The sequence below is a fragment of the Furipterus horrens genome, unplaced genomic scaffold (assembly GCF_987537825.1).
Source record: "Furipterus horrens unplaced genomic scaffold, mFurHor1.1.pri manual_scaffold_17, whole genome shotgun sequence".
In the NCBI taxonomy this organism is placed as follows: domain Eukaryota; kingdom Metazoa; phylum Chordata; class Mammalia; order Chiroptera; family Furipteridae; genus Furipterus; species Furipterus horrens.
Genome location: NW_028327187.1, coordinates 39,100,893 through 39,119,876, shown reverse-complemented (window position 1 = coordinate 39,119,876; position 18,984 = coordinate 39,100,893). Strand labels below are relative to the sequence as shown.

Genomic DNA, 18,984 nt, shown 5'->3' with positions numbered 1-18,984 from the left:
TTACCGCCCGGACAAAACAAAAATCTTTCCCAAGTTTTTAAGATTTTCTTTGGTGTATCTTGACTGTCCCCATGTGTTACCTACCACACAGCTGGGGAGTGTCAGTTTCATTCAGCAGAGACAGTTTCCTATTAGGCCTAGTATCCTTCATTCCTATAGGCCAGAAAACAGCACAGCCTCCAGAAGCCCCCTGTCCTCTCTTATCTCTAAGAGCCTCATCTTTGGGGTGGGGTAGGTCAGGTCTGTAGGACAACCCTGGAGTTTTTATCCAGTGCCTGTAAGGGCAGCCCAGTGTAGTTATGATTGTGGATTACAACAGCAAGCCATCACCATCAAATGTCCTGCCATCCAGCCACAGCTCTGCCATAGTACTTGTAAACATGTTTAAAATTTATTTTTCGAGAGGGGGAAGGGAGGGAGAAAAACAGCGACATGAGAAAGAAACATCAATTGGTTGCCTCTCGGAGGTGCCCTGACCCAGACCAAACCCACAACCCAGCTATGTGTCCTGACCCAAAATTGAACCGGCTACATTTTTGCTTTGTGGGATGATGCCCAGCCAACCGAGCCATAGTGGTCAGGGCTGCCTTAATACTCTTACCGTAAGCACGGCACTGTTCAATGAGACACGCACACTGCGGGGCAGCTCTGCATGCTCAAGGATGGATGGAATGTTCTGAGAGGTCTTTGTGACATCATGACTGTCAGGGGTCTGCCCATCTGGGACTGACCACTACTGTATTTGGTAGGGTCTGTGGCTTTCACTGTTGAGGGATGAGCCACTCCCTTTCTCTTCTGGGTCTAGTCTGGTAGCCCCTTGATTTGCAGCAAATCACTCAGCCATATTTACTTAGATCCTGCCCAAATCCAAGACACCTTGCTAAATTTGACTTGCTAGTTATCTTTTCATGTGAGCACACCTTATCTTCCGAACTATATTGGAAGTGCATTGAAGGTAATAATCTTGTGTTATTCAGCTTCACTTCCCCACAGTACCTGCCACCCTGCATTTTGCAGGTACTTAAAAGATACGTGCTGGCTGACTGGGTTCACTTGACAAGAGAATGCCAGCATTTAGCTACAGCTTAATCCCCAAGAGCTGACATTCTTGCTAGGCATGGGCAGGAAGAAGGGAGAGGAAAGAAAGGGTAAAAGAATAAGGAGATAAATAAGGGAAGGGCGTGATAGGGTGAGCTTGAGGGTATAAAGGTGGAGAGGGAATGGACTGAAGGGACACAGGTGGGAAAGAATATTCAAGGCCCAGTGTGTAGACTCCCTGAAGAGAGGACCCAACTTTCTGTGCTCTGCCATCAACCACCTAGAGGCCTCTTCCCCAACTGTCCGCTGTTCGGGAAGAAGCCAACAATGTTGAGACCCGTTAAGTCTCCCAAAACAACTCTAGTGAGCACCACATCCATCTTACGAAATTGCACCCCCTGCCCCCACAGGCAGAGCAAGTGAGCCCTTGCCCTCTCCCCCCAGGGTCTGTCCAGCCAGGCAGTCTAGGGGCCCAGGTGAGCAGGCCAGGCCCTCTCTCTCCCAGGACCAGATGTAACACTCACTTGGCACACTCACCGGGAAGGCCTGTGCCCTAGAAGGAGACTCCCTAAGCATTGTCCTGAAGGCCCACAGTGTTTGGTAGTGGCTCATTTTGTGCATAGGCTCCTTTCTATCTAGTGAACTTACTGTTCATTGTGAACTTACTGTTCACATTGCTGACCCATGCGTGGGGCCAGGAGCAAGCGCTTGGGGCTGTGGGGAATCAGGGCTCCCTGACCATAGGGGAGGCTCAGGGCAGGTTGGGTCATCAAGGTGGGGACTGGGGCTTCACAGCTTGCAGAGTCGATTTCCTTCCTGAGGAATAAGAGGCTGAGGTGACAGGCAATGAAAGAAAAATACCATATGATATCACCTGATACAGGAAACTAATGAATAACACAAACGAACAAAATTGAACAAGGAACAGAGTAACAGTTATCAGAGGGTAGGGGGGAGGGAGAGAAGGGGCATGAGTAGGGGAAGGGTTTAGTAAAGGAACGTGTATAAATAACCCATATGGACATGCACAATGCAGTGGGGAATGACTGGGAGAAGGGGTGGGCTGGGTTGGGGGTAGCAATGAGGGAAAAAGTGGGACAATTGTAATAGAAAAACAATAAAAATAAAAATTTTTTTTAAAGGCTGGGCTGAGCAAGCCTCTGACCAGCTCCTCCTCTGTGGCCCCACCTGCCCCTCCATCTCCCTGCTCCCTCTTGGGGTCTTCCAAACCACTTCCGCACGCTTACCTGCACCGGGGAGAGCAGGGCGAGGTTTGGAAGAACCTGTCCTCAGTGCTGCCTGAGAATTCAAAAGGCCTCTAGTCTGAAGCTCCTGGAGGCCACAATTTGTCACTTCCATGAGGGCCTTGGCTGGGAGGTAAGGCTCTGACCCAGGGGAGCTGAAGCTCCTACTTCAAAGAGGAGCCTTTCTAAAATCTCCTGGCTCCCCTAGTGAAAGCATTTTGCCTCCAAGGAGTTTCTTATCCCTTGCCTGTGTCTGTCTCTCCCCTGGGCAATTAAGAATCCCACTGCCAAACGTCGCAGGCCAGGTCCTCATCTGGGGCTTCTCACGAGTGGCCTCAGGGCTTCTTAGGAAAGATCTTACTGCCCTTGCCCACAAAATCTTGACACAGGGGCCTAGTATTTCCAGCTTCCCCCTACCCTGTCCTGCAGGGAACCCAGGGGAAGGGCAGGGGTGTGGATCAGGGCCTGCTGTGGCACTAGAAGTTTCCTAGCAGTTTCTCTGATGGTTCTGTGTGGAAGTCAGACCAGAGAAGAGAACTGAGGCCATCATCAGTAGCATTCGTAGATGCAGGGCATGTGAGCTCACCAATGACAGTGTCCGTGCAAGTCCCCCGCCTCCTGGCTTGGCTGCAGGGCATTAGGCCTAAACAGTGAGAGCTTAAGACACACCTGGCCCTGTTGTCACAGGCAAATTCTCTCAGCTTTGGGGCAGTGGCAGACTCACACTGACTTTTCTACTTTTTTTTTTCAATTAGTTTACTTTCAGTATTACTTTGTATTGGTTTCAGGTTCTGTTGTGGTGAGTCTTTTCATCATCATGATTGTGATAACTAATGTTTATTGAGCATTTAGAGTGTACCTGTTTTGAGTGCTCTATATGAATTGTCTCATCTTATTTTTAAAGATTTTATTTATTTTCAGATAGAGGGGAGGGAGGGAGGAAGAGAGGGAGAGAAACATTGATGTGTGAGAGATACATTGACCAGTTGCCTCTTACACGCCCTCAACTGGGGACCAGGCCAGCAACCCAGGCATGTACTCCAACCTGGAATCAAACTGGTGACCCTTAGGTTCACAGGCCATGGCTCAATCCACTGAGCTGTGCCAATCAGGACTCATCTTCTTATCAACCTTGTAAAGTGATTTCTATAGAGATCCCCATTGTACACGTGAAGAAGCTCAGAGAGGTAAAACAACCTGCCTAAAGTTATAAAGCCAGTTTGTGCCAGAGCTGGGATTTGAAACTGGGCTACGGAAACTTTCCCCTCCCCTCAGTTTCTCTGCCTGGTCAAATAATTCAAGTGGCATAAAAGAGATTAACAGGATAAAATCAAGTTTAGTATGTGCACATGTGGAATTCACATAATCATGAAAATTCCGAAGACAGGCAAAAGGAGGTATATATGGCATTCTGGACTATGAAGATGGAGGCAGGGGTTGGGGACTTCAAATGAAAAGTAGGCAATTCACTGGTAGATGAGAAAGAGCAAAGACGTGGTAAAGAAATTCTTGCTGAGCCGCCCAGGAACAATGTTGACACAAGGGAATCTAACAGACTTTGAAGGTTTCTCCCTGTCTGCCATAGTTCATTTATGCTATGGGGGATACGCTCAGCTTCCCTCCCTGAAGCAGGATTTCTTTATGAATTCCTTTGTTGGGCTTTACTTTCAGCTCAAAATAATCTGCATGCCAGGGTGGTATGTTCTGCGGAGACTTGTTCTGGACCCCTACAAGACCCTCAAGGGTCAGAGATTGAGTTTCTCCAACTAAGCCACACTGTCTTCCACCCTTCTCTCCTCCCAATCCCAGTCCCCTACCTCGCTACACCATGTCAGCAACAGGATCTCTGTGTGTGGGATCTTGATGTATGTAGTGTCTTCCAGGCAGTGAACTCAGCAATTCTTCCTGGATAAAGAGGACACTTAGCAAAGCACTTTTCTTTCTTTTTAGGGCTTGAAACCAATTGTCTTCAGGTGACAATCCAGCCACTCCATATACAGAGCACAGTGGTTAAGGGCAGGAGCACCCAGCCTTGGAGATTTCATGGATTACTGAACTTAATAAAATAAAACTGGATCTTAACATAGGGCCAACAAATTTTGATTTCACCATTTAAAATAATACTACAGCTATTAATAATAATACTGGAAATAATATCTAATCATTATACAGTTATGACATATCGTGCACTATTCTCATTTTTTACATAAAGTATCTGATCCTCATAAAAACACTATTTTGTGGGCACTATTATCCCTATTTTATAGACAAGAAAACTTAGAAGTGTTAACTAAATTATTCCTGGGTCTGCTGATAACCATTATAGTATAAGCACATCCTGGATTCATAAGACATCTTTGGAAACAGTAAGTAAGGGGTATACCAAATATGATGTATGTTCCTTCGAACATCCAAGTAGCCCACCAAGTACCATATTTCAACTAATCTAAGACACTGCCAACTGAAAGGTGCACCTTCATTTATATTCCCTTTATGAAGAATTTTTACAAGTACTATCAATCAAATCATAATATATCATTGGTTATATAATGAATCCCCATTTCAGAGATGTTGAAATGTGGGGGCAAAAATACTGAACGTACTGTGCCACTGAACTATTCATTTTAAAATGGGTAACTATATAATATGAATTTCACCTCAATAAATTATTTTTAATATGAATCAATAAAAAATACAATCTTTGAAAATAATCAAGCACAGAGGGAGGTCCTAACCTCAGAATTTGGGAATAAATAAAAAGCTCAGTCAAGAAGTTGGACAACTCTGGGTTTGAGTTTTTGGCAACTTCTTTTCCTTTTAAAAATAAACCCTCACCCGAGGACATGCTTATTAATTTTAGAGAGAGGGGGAGAAGGGAGGGAGAGAGAAAGAGAGAGAGAAACATTGATCGGCTGCTGCCTCACACGTGCCCTGACTGGGGACTGAACCTGCTACCCAGGCATATGCCCTGACCAGGAATCAAACCTGCGACCTTTTGGTTTACTGGACGATGCTCCAACTGAGCCACACCAGCCAGGGCTTGGCAACTTTAACACTCTCTGTGCTTCAGTGTGTTCAATTGTAATGAAAACACTAATACCTACCTCATGAGGCTGCTGTGAGGAGTAAATGACTTAACACATACTGAGCCCTTCACACAGTAACTGGCACATAATGAGGACCCCAATACATAGCAGCTGCAAGGCTCATTGTTGCTATGTTCACTGGCACAGCCTGCACACTCATCTCCTGCTGGGGAGAAGCTGGGTATGGATACTATAGCTTGGTCCTTCTTTGGAAGTCAGATTATTGCTGTGACTGACTAGCTCCCCCCTTTACTAGCAGAAGTAGCCAGAGTTCTCATTTGGGCTTTGTTTCCCATTGGTTGAAACTGGTGTTGCCCTGGCAGCACTTGTAAACATTCCTTCTGGGAATCCTGGGGAAAAGCTGCTGAGAGACTCCTTCTGAAGCTTCCCTGGCTATCACTGTTTGTTTCCAACAAGGATATGGTCACTCAGGTATTGGGGGTTGTTAAGGGTGGGAAGGCTCCACAAAAAGGATCTGCAGTGGTTTTCCCAATTCATCAGCCAGACCCCACACTCGATGACACCCCTGACCCTTAACACCCATTCTGCCCACCTCTTAGGAAGGGAGGGGGAGGAAAAAAAACTAGGAGAGGCCAGAGGGACACTTAACACTTTAAGCGCCATGTCAGTCTCCGGTGACTGACACCATACTAAACGGAAAGGAAGACAAAACAGGCTTGGCATTTAACATGTTAAGAATGATTTGTGCCCACAGATGTGTATGGATAAGATCTGAACTGCTTCCTGTTGTAGCACAGGGCTTCTGGTGGGGGGGGGCGGTCTAAAAGAGGTCCTTCCGTGGATAAAGCCCCAACTTCATTTGCTTAGTGTTGAAAATCATACATTTGGCTTCCAGTCAATTTATCAAGAGGGAATCTGCTGAAAGCCAAGTCACTGAGTGACCGGGCCATTTTCTGAAGCATCGATAGAGTTACTGTATGGACTCACTAAAGCATACCGAATTTACCAAAAAATAAAAACAAAAACACTCTTGTCTTTACCTACGGAGTTTACAGCAAATCGCTTTGGCTAAATCAGGTTGAGGAAAGCCAGTTCTGCAAGGTTAAGGACTCCCTCACTCTTTCGGCCTCTCCTCAGTCTGGAATGGGCAGCCTGGGAAGGTTCCATTTCCCCCCAGCAGATGGGCCTGTCTACCCCCCCACCCCCACCCTGCTGCAGCAATAGGGAACTGAGATAGGAAAACTGAGCTCAAAGTGCTCATAATGAAGACCCAAATAAACGCAAGTCAGCATTATTACCAGAATGTTCAAAGGTTGTTCAAACCGTTCCTGTACTGATGGCCACAGGAACAGGGTTGTCTTGTGCAGTAATGCACCCCACCCTGGGAGCAATGATGACGTTGAGAAAGGGAACAAAGTGTGACCCTTTTTGAGAGAGGCTCACACACAGAGAATGAGAACATCCTGGACTCCAGATGGAACAGTTTCCTATGACTCTTTGTGGATTTTGGAAGGAGGAGAGCGGTATAGTTAAGAGCACAGGCTGCAGAGCCGGACAGTCTGGGTGTGAGCTTTGCTTCCTCCTTTCTCTGGGAACAAGAGTCCCTCTCTTTATGACCCAGGGTCCCAGCAGGAAACAGTTGGCACACTAAAAGTAGGATAGATAGGGAAGGGTCAAGGGAATATTTACAAAACTGTGGGCGGACAGTGAGGAAACAAGAGCAAAAAGGGCAAGCACAGCTCCCCAGTGCTAATAACAGTGGGGACATACCAGACTGAGTTGTGAGAGCTGCCTTGGGAGAAGCAGGGGCCTTCCTTTTCCAAATAGCCTGCCACAGGTGACCCCATTGGGGGAGAGCCCCCTAGGGAATATATATGTCAACCTCACCCTTCTTTGTTCAGCCTGGTCTCCCCACTGTGTGGAACCTCCTGGGAGACAGAGGGCATGGGAGACCCCATTGATATAATCCAGCCAGGTCATCCTTTCAGGTTGGAGAGCAGGGAGGATGGGGAGAGTGAATCTGGAAGGGTCAATGAAAGGTAGTACATGATCTCATAGGGCTGTAGTGAGAGTTGAAGCATATTAAGCACCCCCAAATTGGGAATTGCTATTTATAGAAAAATAAATAGCTCCCTTTGGAGATACTTACTTTCCCGCAGCACCCCCAATGCAAGGATTGCCTGCAAAAATTCATAACTGTGCTAGAAGTAACTGACTTCTCCTAAGTGAAGAGACTTAAGTATAGCAGGGAAAGAGAATCCACGAGTCAAGAGAAAAGATGGAAAAAATATGAAAACTGTACAAAGACTCCTAAGTCTCTCATGGAACCCTTCACAGTCCTGATAACTAATTTTCACAATATCAATAGATGTAAAAGGCACTTGGAAAATAGTAGCTATCATTTATGATGAACATCTTACTAAAACAGGAACAGACAAATATTTTCTTGATATGATAAATCTCAAGCCATAAACCAGCAGGTGTAATGCCAGAAAGCATATATCCATTGAAATTAGACAGAAAGGAAGGATGCTCCTTGTCTCTACTTTCAGTTAACATTTTTCTGGAAGTATTAACCAAAACTAATGCTTATATATTTTAGGAAAAGAGATGGTAAAAAAAACCAATAGTTTCTGGCAGATGACATAATTGTATACCTGTAAAATTCAAGAGAAAAAGTTGTAAAACCAACCCCTCCTATGCTCCATTGCCTCTAATTATTTTAGTTTGCTTTATCTTTAAAGAGCCATGTGCTCTCAGTCACATAAAGGAGGGCTTGAGGATCTGTTAAAGACTCAGCTATAAATCAATATTGTTGGAACTCCAAGGAAGTTAGGAATCCTTCTACCACATCTTGAGTCTTCATGGTTATGCAAATCTGAAAACCTTTGGTTTTCAGGAAAACTATATCTCAGTGGCCAGACACAAAAGATAAACAGTGAGGCCTCACTCCTACCCCAACCCCTAATCCCCAACCATTTTTTGTCTCTTGTGATTCTTCAAAAGGGAGTCTGTATGTATACGAATGTGTATGTGCTCTCACACATGCGTGCGCGCGTGCATGCACACACACACAAGGTAACTTCTTGAGTTTCTTTTTCCAGCCAAAAGAAAATGAAGAAGGGTAAAGGTGTCAGATTTAACCCATTGGTATATGTGTATAACCATCCTCCAATCCTGTTGGTGGATAAAGAAGGCAGAAGAAAAGTGACTAGATCAGCAAAGCATCCAGAAGACAGCCATGTGACTAGACCAGCAAAGCATCCAGAAGATGACCATATGACGGGACCAGCAATGCAAACAGAAGACGACCATGTGACTGGAACAGCAATGCAAACAGAAGACAACCATGTGACTGGAACAGCAATGCAAACAGAAGACGGCCATGTGATGGGACCAGCAATGCAAACAGAAGACGGCCATGTGATGGAACCAGCAAAGCATCCAGAAGAAGGCCATGTGACTGGACCAGCAATGCATACAGAAGATGGCCATGTGACTGGACCAGCAATGCATACACAACACATCCATGTGACTATACCAGCAGTGCTTACAGAAGACAGCAGTCAGGTGACTATACCACCAGTGTTTACAAAAGACAGCCATGTGATTGTACCAGCAATGCATGCAGAAGACAGAAATGTGAGTGAACCAGCAATGGATACGGAAGGCAGCACTGTGACTGAACTAGCTCTAGATAGAACTGAAAGGGCCCTCACCAATGCCACTGAGACTGAGGAAGGTAGTAATCCTGTTTTGGTACCTAAAGGACTGTCTTGTTATATAATGTCACACTATCAGGCAACTAACAAATTCACACCTTTTTTGCAGAAGATGGCTACATCATCAAAAACATCAACTGGCTCACACATGGTGAATTCACACCAGAAAAGGGCCGTGAACAAATTGAGGAGTTCATTTTGGTAAGTTAGTTGACCACTCCAGTTTGGTGTACAAGGGTGAAGAACAATAAACAGGCTCTTCTTTGATGGCAAGTTTAAAGTCCAGAGTTCCTAGGAGATGATATCAAAGGCAGCTAGATGTCCTCGTCTGGATCCCAAAATCAAGACTCGATAGTCTTTGAAGGTGAAAAGCACAATTGCATTTCCCTGTGTTTGTATCATCCTACCCTTACTTTTTCCTGGGAAAATCTGATATTCCCTGTTAAGCAATTTTCCCCCTTTGTGCTCTAAATGGGGGCCTACTGGCCTAAGAAGGGAGTTGCTTCTCCCAAACAAGAGTTCTCCAACACCAACTTTAGAGTTCTCAATATTAACAGAGGGGATGTACATGGATCAAGTGTTTTTGCCGTACCTTTGGAACATACTCCTTACACACTCAGATGCACAGGCCCATGAATTCCTTTTTCTTTTCCTCCTGTGCCTGGCTCTGACCCATTTAGGTAGCTTAACCTGGCAGCTCTGGTGAAAAGGCTCTGGGTTTCTTTGCATAACTGGCAGGTGGATGAAGAAGCAAGACCTGAAATCCCCACTCATTTTATTTCTTCAGAAGAGAGACAAGTTGAAATTGGTGGAGGCAAACTCCCAGCCCTGGGAGAAATTTCCTGCTGTCTCTGTTCCTCTGGTCAGCCCATTAAAGTGATGGCCCTGAGGGTCCTCAGCCCTACGCAGCCCTAGTCAGGCAAGAATGAGGAAAAGTCAGGGGTTGTGGCTCTACACCTTTTGTTTATACTCCAGTGGGCACAACTCACCATTCACATTAGAAGGGGTATCTAGAGCAGAGTGAAGATGAATGGTGCAAAATGCTAGTTACTTTTGGTTCTTGCTCTGAAGCATGTCTCCATTTGGGGTTGGGCAAAGTCCTTTCCTGCTACACCCAAGGTTTGTGAATCAGACTGGAATGGGACACAGACTAAGCAAGAAAAATTTCTCCTGCAAATCTCATTGGTTATTCTGAATAAAAGGCAAAAGTAAGTCCTGACAATGGTCTACAGGACCCAATGTGATCTGAGTCTCCTCCTCCCTCCCAACTTACTGCTCAGACTCCATCACCTACTACCTTCTCCCTTTTCACCTTTCTTATTCCAGCCACACTTGCCTCTTTGCTGTACAAAAGCCAGGCATGTCTCCACCTCAGGACCTTTGCACTTGCTCTCCCTCTGCATGGAACACTCTCCCCTGAGATCTATTCTCATAGTTCATGCCCTACCTCTCTTCAGATCTTTGTTAAATGCCACTTGCTCACTGAGGCCTTTCCTAGTCACCTCATTTAAAACTGCAACCCTCCCTCCTTCTCTGATTTATTTTTTCTTTAGCACCTAGCTCTACTTAAGATATTAGATTTTACTTATTTACTCTATTGCTCTTCTTCCACCACAAAAATCATGAGGGCAGAGACTTGTTCATTTCTCTGTCCCCAGCCCCTATAGGTGCTCTATAAATGTTAAATACACGAACAGGTTTATTCTCTCTGTACCATTATTTCTTAAAGATGAAGAGCTTACCTACTTTGTTTAAAAAAAAAAAAGATTTTATTTAGTGAGAGAGGAAGGGAGGGAGAAAGAGATGGAGAGAAACACCAATTGGTTGCCTCTTCTATATCCCCAACCAGACATCTGGGACCTGGCCCGTAACCCAGGAATCTGCCCTGACTGGGAATTGAACTGGTGACCTTTTGCCTTGTGGGATAACACCCAACCCACTGAGCCACACTGGTCAGGGTGAGCTTACCTACTTTGCAGGGCTTTTGTGAGGATAGAGACAATTAGAATGTAGAACATGACTGAAAAGCTGAAAGCTCTGTATAACTCCTGACATCAAATCACCCTGTTCCCAGACCCACTAATGCAGTGAACTGAAGTCTACCATCTAAGTGTCAGGTGTTTCTAATGGAGATTTCTCAAGCTTAGTGAAGATTTCCCAGAGTCCACCATAACCAGGGGATGGCAAATGTATTACCATTCACTGAATAGTGCTGTGTGCTGAGCACTGCTAAGCACTACATGTACATCATCTCATTTAATTCTCAGAACAAACCTGAATGCAGGTACACCAGAGTACCCATTTTATAGATGAGGAAACTAGAGGCTCATAGAAGTTGAGCAATATGTCCAAAATCTTGATCATAGGTCTGTCTGATATACTTTTCTCCACCATAGTAGGAAAAGGAATTTTTGGTGACAAAAAACATGCAGAATTTTACTATCAAAGAAAAACGCAAATTCAAAAGATTTAAAGGGATTGAAATGTGAATAAGAATGATTAAGCTTGGTGTCAGAAGGCTTGTGTGTTTGTGGGGAGGGAATATGTACACTTATACATTGATAGCAGGCACAATAGTTGGTTTATTCTCTTCAGGAACATAATCTGGCAACAGGAATAGACACATAAGTTCTTTATAGGAGAAAACCGAAAAATCCCCAAGGTCTACCACACAGTCAAAATTATTTTTATAATAAAAATAAAGCATTATTATAAAAATCCCTAGTGAGCAAAAAGGCACAAAGTATAAAATCAAAATTACCCCTTCACCTTCACAACACCCGGTTCTACTCACTCAAAGCTCACTTACCAATTAAAACAGTTTTGTGCATATATTTCTAGTGCCTGCTGATTTTGAGTGTCCAATAATTTGTAATGGGTTAAGCCATCCATGGTAGAGTAGCATAATGACATATTGTCTCCTGTAAGCAAGTATATGAAGCAAGGTTATGTAAAAATTACAAAACACAAGAGTAACACACACTCACTGGAACTACATAAGTCAACTGCCTGCACAGTGATATAAATGGAAAGGGATTGGCCTGATGGAGATAGTAGAATTTAACATGCCCAAGGCTGCCTTAGTTCACAAAAGGGGGAAAAAAACACTAGGACACAAAATTGAGAGGAAGAAAATCTTAGAACTGAGGCATCTAGCATGGTAGAGAGAGAACTGAGCTGGCTTCTGAGGAACCCTGGGTCCTCATCCCAGCTGTCATGTTGGACTGTCCTTACCCATTTCTAGGCCCTGGTACCCTCATTTGTAAAGTAAAGGGTTTCAATAGATGATCTCTAGGGACCATCCCAATGCTACAAAGTCTGTGATTGCATGACAGATTAAACATGAGGGCTGAAAAAAAAATCAAATACTATAGAAACTTTGGGAAAAAGGCATGCTTCTCTGGGCTTCAAGGGGTTGACTGTCAAACTTCATTAAAAGGAATGATAATCTCTGTAGGAAGACACAGTCTCTAATCTCAAAGAATCTAGAGTCTGGTGCTCCTCTCTGGCTGACTGAAAGTCAATTGGGTAGAGGCTTGAAATAAAGGAAGCTGAGGCAGAAGGCCAGCTTACTGCTTTTTTATTTTTTTTTAAAGGAGATCCTGAAATCATATGACTATTTCTTTCCACACTTCCTCTGTACATCACTGGGATTGTTAGACAATCCCACTTCCTTCTTTCTGTGGACCTCCACTTTAATTCAGGATCTTGTTTGATTTGGAAGTTTCCTCTGCCCTAATAGCCAGCCCAAAGGGGCTCAGTTGAATTGAACTTAGTAAATACCTATAGCATTTAAGGTCCTGTGCTAAGAATCAGGGCTGCATTATGGCTTCTGTGGACCCAAGGTGCTGGTAAGATTTGTACTTTGGAGGGAAAGCTTCTCCAGGGGTGTAGACAGGGACCTGAAGGATCTGGAAGATCCTGTTGCTTGACTCATTCCTTTTCTGACCTTATTTTATATACTACCTATGGCTGCAATGAAGTAAGTCTGATTTTCAAAAACCAGTGTGAAACCAGCTTCATTATTTTCTAGTCACACCTTTAGGTCTCCTTGAGTACAGTGAACAGACCACTTGCTCTAATCACTTTCTAATTATTTTCCAATTAACCAAACTTGCCTCCCAAGTAAGAGTCTAAAAGGAATGAGTGTGTACGTATGTGTGGTGTGTATGTACATACCCACATCTGAGCATGCAAACATACAGTCCAAAGCCCAATCTCAAGTGATCTTTGCATTCATCACTCATTCCATTTCAGCTCTATCTTTTCTCTCCTCCACTTGTGGAGATAATGGGGAGTTGACTCTAGTTTGAATACCACTCAAAAATGTCAGAAATGGACTCCAGAATCAGGGCTGTAACTCCTACTGTTGTGCGCTGCCTTTACTTGGAGGCCTTGAACATAATTCTGCTTGTCTTTCTCTGTGTGCTCTTTCTTTTTCTTTTTAAAATATAAAACAGACTTGGGAGTATCAAGACCACTGGATGCACTACACAAAGTTGATAGAGACAAGAGATGTGGTTCACAGCTTCCTCTACATCTACTCTGTACACTGGAGTGTCCCAACTACTCAGACACCCATGGCACTAAGCTCTGCCTTTGCCTTCTTCACTATCAAGTTCGACAAAAACAAACCTCCGGTAAGCTCTACCCTTTCTGCCCTGTTCCCTTTGATGAGACTTCAATGACAATGGAGACTTCTCTTGTCAAGTCCATTAATGACCCCTTCTTTGTAAAACTCGAGAGTCATATTTCTGTCCTCATCCTGCTTGGCCCACTGGCAGCACTTGCCATAGCTGACCACTCTCTTCATTAAACATTCCTCTTGACTTCTAGACTAACATACTCTCCTGGTTTTCCTCCTGCCTCATTGATCATTCCTTCTCAGTCTCTACCAGTTTCGCCTCCTCCCATCAACTTCTTCATGTTGGAATGTCCCAAAACTTAGGCCTTGGAACTCTTCTCTATATTCACTGCCTTGATGATCATATCCAGTCTCCTGGCTTTAAATGCCACCTCTAGCTTTTGATTCCCAAATTTATATCTCCAGCCCAGACTTCTGCTACTAGGATGTTAAAGAAACATCTCACTTATTGTAACCAAAATAGAACTTCCAATTTTTCCTTCCAAACCTGATCTGCAATTTTCCTTATCTCAGTTGGCCAAAATCCTTGGCATCATCGTTGACTCTCTCACATCCCTCATCCCCATCCATTAGGAATTCCTGTTAGCCCTACCTTCAAAAATAAGTCCTGAATCCAACAATTTCTTGCCATTCCATTTCTACCACCCTGGTCCAAGACACCATCATCTCTCATCAAGATGATTTCAAAAGCCCTCTAACTGGTCCTTCTGCTTCCACCCTTGCCCTTATCATGTCTCTTTTCAATACAGCAGCCAGCCACAGTGACCCGTATAAAATGAATTCATGTCACTCCTCTGTTTAAACATGTTCCAACATGTTTCTCACACTTAAAAGTGCATGCAAATATTTGGGAATCTTGTTAAAACCAAGATTCTGATTCAGCAGGTCTGAGGTGGGGCTTGAGATTCTGCATTACTAAGAAGCTCCCAGGCAAGGCTGATGCTGCAGGTCCACAGAGTATACTTTTAGAAAGGGCCTACAAGACCTTGCATGATCCAGTTCCTTATTATTTCTGCTTTCCCACTATTCCTTCTCCTTCACTTCTCTCTACAGCCACTCTTTTCTTGCTATTCTTTAATAATCTAGTTCTGCTTTAGGACCTTTGTACTTGGTGCTCCCTCTGACTGGAACACTCTCCCCTAGATATGTGCATAGCCTGCTCTCACCCCCTACACTGCCCTTTCAACCCCCACTCCCTGACCTGCCAATGCTTTTGCTTTTTCTCCAAAACAATTTGTCACCTTCTGATATTCTATATAAGTTTTCTTGCTATTGTCTGCTCCCCCTACCAGAATATAAGTTCCATGAGGGCAGGGATTTTTGTCTTGCTATAAAAACAAGGCCTAGAAAACAGTAGGCACTCAAATACTTGAAGGAATGACTGCTTATAGTCATTAGGTAGAGCATGAATATGATGTATGTTGATAGTTGGTGTGAAAAAGAGTCAAAATAACATGAATCCAGGCATAGGGTCCTCAGAGGAGCAGGGTTGATACTAAGCATAATGCCTGGAACACAGCAGACATAAAAATGTTATATCCTCCTTGCTTTCCATCCTTTCAGAAAAGCTATTTGAAGCTTTGTCTGACTAAGGCTTTATATGTGAGCACATAGTGAGCTAATTATATCCTATATTCATCCTATCCTAATACAAAGTTATCTATTCAGAGTTTGGAACCTGCAGTAACCTACAGAGGTAAAATATGTGGAGCTCTTGCTTTTCCTGGTCATATATTCCACCATCATCTGTGTTGATAACTGGCAAGTTTAGAGCACAGAAAGTAAGGCTGGTGGAGGTAAGCAAGACCATAAACCAGTGACTACATGTAGAAGGGCTCTTGCTCAGAATTCCAAATATAATTTTGGAGGGGAGAATGGGTGAGAACCACTGAGACAATATTACAGCCTACATTTTTATGCTGCTTTAAAAATGTTTTTTAAAAAATGTTTTCAAATTTGTTCATCAATATTATTTTATTCTTATGCCATTCCTAAGAGGTAAAGCAGGTACTGTCAGTTGAGTGAACTGGAATATGCGAAGGAGATAAGTGACTTACTCAAACTCCTATTAATGAGTGTAAGCCTCTCTTGGTTTGTTTCCAATGTTGGGGCGATGCTTAAGGTATCTGTTGCCAAAAAGATCCTTTGGAGAACAGAGGTTTGAAATGACAAGTAACTACCACCTACAGACTCTCAATTCACAAGGAGGATGAACTGTAGAGATTTAAGAGTATATATATGAACAAGTGTAGAGATGGAAGGAATCATGAGATGGTAGGCTGACAATTGTCCTTTTCTTTCTTAGGATGCACCCATTGAAGTCTCTTATATCTTTGAGGGCCATTCACTACTTCACAGGTAATGAACATTTGAAGACTTATTTTAAATGGGTGGTAGATAAAGGTAATCACACTGCAGGAATCCAGCAGGCCACACAGTCACAGATAATTCATGTTATAGTCATCTTTTTCATTTGGACCACCTACCCCATTAGGATGGACTAAAAGGATACTGCCATTGTTCTAAAAAATTGTGATGGGGGGGTGAGGGTGGGATGCTTTTTAGTGTCTTGTTTTTCAGTGATGAGAAACCTGAGGATTAGTTGTTGGAGTGGGGTTGGGCCTAGTGGGTCATGTCTATTGTTTCTATGGGGAAATTCACAATTACATGGAACTAACTCATGTATAATAATCCCTTTTATTTGTATAGCAGCTCTCTTAAAGGCTCTTTACATATAAGCTCATTAATTCTTTTATTGATTGGGCCTAAGGAATAGAGACAGTCTTCACCCATTCACCCCCAAAACGCTTTTTGCTCATGAGGAATGCAACAGGGTAAACAGGGAATCAATCTTTGGCTCAATGTTTTCTTTTATTTTAAAAAACTTTTGCTGTATTTCTTTTTCTTCCTCTGCAGACCAAGAATGAGTCACTTTCGAGAAAAATGGTTGAGGGACATAGCTGAGGCCAAATATATGTTAATGAAGTCACTTCCCTTCTAATTCAATTGTGTCTGATTCTTACAGAATGTGTTGGGTTTCTAATCCAAATGCATTAAAAATACGATACTGCACATCAAACCACAAAATATTTATTGAGTAATAGACTTGTGGCACACAATCCAACTGTATTTTTTTTGCATTCATTCATTTTTCACTTGGCAACTTCCATTGTGCTAACAGAATAACCAGTAAGTTATTTTCTATTTTCTAAAAGGTTTTCCCTATCACTATCTGCATCACTCAGAGTCTTACAAGTATAGAAGCTGAGTTTAGAGAGTTTCTAAAATTCTGTCAGATAAACTGAGACTGGCACTTGACTGGCTGTCCCCTCATTTGAGCCTAAGTGTCAAGCCCAGACAAACCTCTTTATGGGCACAACTGGGGAACAGAAAAATGGCAACAGTTCTATGGCTCATAATATAACCAGTCAGTCTGAAGGGTTTCTCACAGACCTCTTTATTTACTGCAAGGTAAGCCTTTTTGTTAAACACATTCTGAAACTCAAACTGGGCATGCTGCCTGCCACAACACAGCATCACAATCATGATGGCAGCAGTGTGGTTTCAGGACTGGGGCAATGAAGACATGAAAGGCTCAGTCTCCAGCCTTACTTATTTCTTGTTCTCTTCCCATCCTTGCACGAGATTATCACTTGTTTGTACCATTCCTGTGAGGCTGTTTTGCCTGGCTGGAAAATTTTAAAACACCAAAGACAAATGATTTTAGGAGTGATTACTTATAGGTACATCAGAATATGTATTTACATAGACAAGCACTGGAAGTAAACACAGAACCCTAAAGCCAGATTGGTAAGACTGTAGGTAATTTTTCTTTCTCCTTTTTTTAACTGTTACACTTATGCAACAAATAAAAAGGAGGGAAAATCTTAGAGCAACAGGCGAGGAGGTGGGAAACTAGATAAGTCTCCTTGGAGAACAAAAAATATAGTATTTCAAATACAACAGCTCTCCTATTAGACTTATGGCTCAGGTAACTAAACACAGTTTGAAGCTGTAATTCTCATGAGCTGAAAATAAAATACTTTCAGCCTTTTCATTCTTCCCTCCCCTTTCCCAAAAAATATGCTACCGAAGCTGTTCTTGGCACATCTTTCTTGAACAAACACTGATGAAAGAAATGGTAAAGCTCTGAAATTAATTAACATATTTTCTTCCATTTACTCAACAAGCATTTGTTGAGTATCCACTCTGTGGAGGAGACAGGAGAATCCAATAAGAATCCATAGTATTCATATACCACAGAATTGTTGCATTTGATCTACCTTGCCTACTGAAAATAAGAGAACAGACCCATTCAGTTTCTAGGAGCCAGTAACAAACAATAACATTCCTAGAGAACAAAAATTTTAAATTGGGATTATAAATTTAGGTTTTATTACATAGGAAAGGAGATGGATTACGACTCACAGATTTGGGACCTAGTTAGTTTCCTTTTAACTTTTGGAAAAAAGAGATTTCTGGGCTAGGCAGCAATGATGATAAATAGAAATCACTTCAAATTCCGGGGTCATAAGTGTTGCTACATGCCAAATGGCTGTTTAGTTCATGAGTTGTGGGTTAAAGGTAGACATTTTCCTAGGATATATGCTAAATAGTAAAACTTCTGACCTATGCTTTGAAATCTGACTGCCTTATTTTAAAACTTTGAAAAAACTACTTTAAATTACTCTAAGGAGAGAGATGAGGGCATTTTATAACAGCAAAGTCAGAATTTCCTTATTGCCCAGGTAATTTCAATTTATCCCAGGCAATGATAATAATGCAGCTCAAAACAACCTTAATAAAAACCCCTCCCTCTTCACTCTTGTGACCTAATGACTAAAACTGAACAACATAGGAAAGGAAAAAGATTGTAATCTCATAGTCCTAGAATTTTCTATTTCTCCCAAACTTAAAAGTCAATAGTAGCCATAAAAAAGTGATAAAGTGAGGGGGTTCAATACAAAGGTAAAGATTAAACTTAATCATAGATGTGAAAAAGGTTTGATAACATTTAAAATAAAATCTGCCTATTACAGAAAGGACAGACAAAAATGTTTAATATTATTTTAGCTTCATCCTTATAAACCGAGTTAAAATAATTATTCATTATATTTTTCCCTATTAAACTTCTGACCGCAGGTCACTCCAATTAATTTCTAGTATTCAAATTATGATCTAAGTATAGCTTAGAGGGAAATAATGTACTTACATCAGCACAACAGCAAACTTTCCAATGTTTTATATTTGAAAAAAGATTTTTAAAGTAACCTACTAAGAATTTTTAA

At 42.5% G+C, this 18,984-nt stretch overlaps 1 protein-coding gene across 1 annotated transcript; it reads left to right on the top strand.

Moving 5' to 3' along the window:
- Window positions 1-8,891: 8,891 nt before the first annotated feature.
- Window positions 8,892-16,724, top strand: AKAP14 (A-kinase anchoring protein 14). The gene is made up of 5 exons (XM_090264721.1): window positions 8,892-9,071; window positions 9,161-9,252; window positions 13,512-13,691; window positions 16,002-16,054; window positions 16,613-16,724. Exons 1-5 carry the CDS (start codon window positions 8,951-8,953, stop codon window positions 16,695-16,697), a joined length of 531 nt encoding a protein of 176 aa, XP_090120847.1. The 5' UTR covers window positions 8,892-8,950; the 3' UTR covers window positions 16,698-16,724.
- Window positions 16,725-18,984: the final 2,260 nt, after the last annotated feature.

Coding starts and splice junctions, on each gene's coding strand:
- AKAP14 (XM_090264721.1), top strand. CDS start 8,951: ATGCATGCAGAAGACAGAAATGTGAGTGAACCAGCAATGGATACGGAA. Junction 9,253..13,511: donor AAATTGAGGAGTTCATTTTG/GTAAGTTAGTTG, acceptor AATATAAAACAG/ACTTGGGAGTATCAAGACCA. Junction 13,692..16,001: donor TCGACAAAAACAAACCTCCG/GTAAGCTCTACC, acceptor TTTCTTTCTTAG/GATGCACCCATTGAAGTCTC.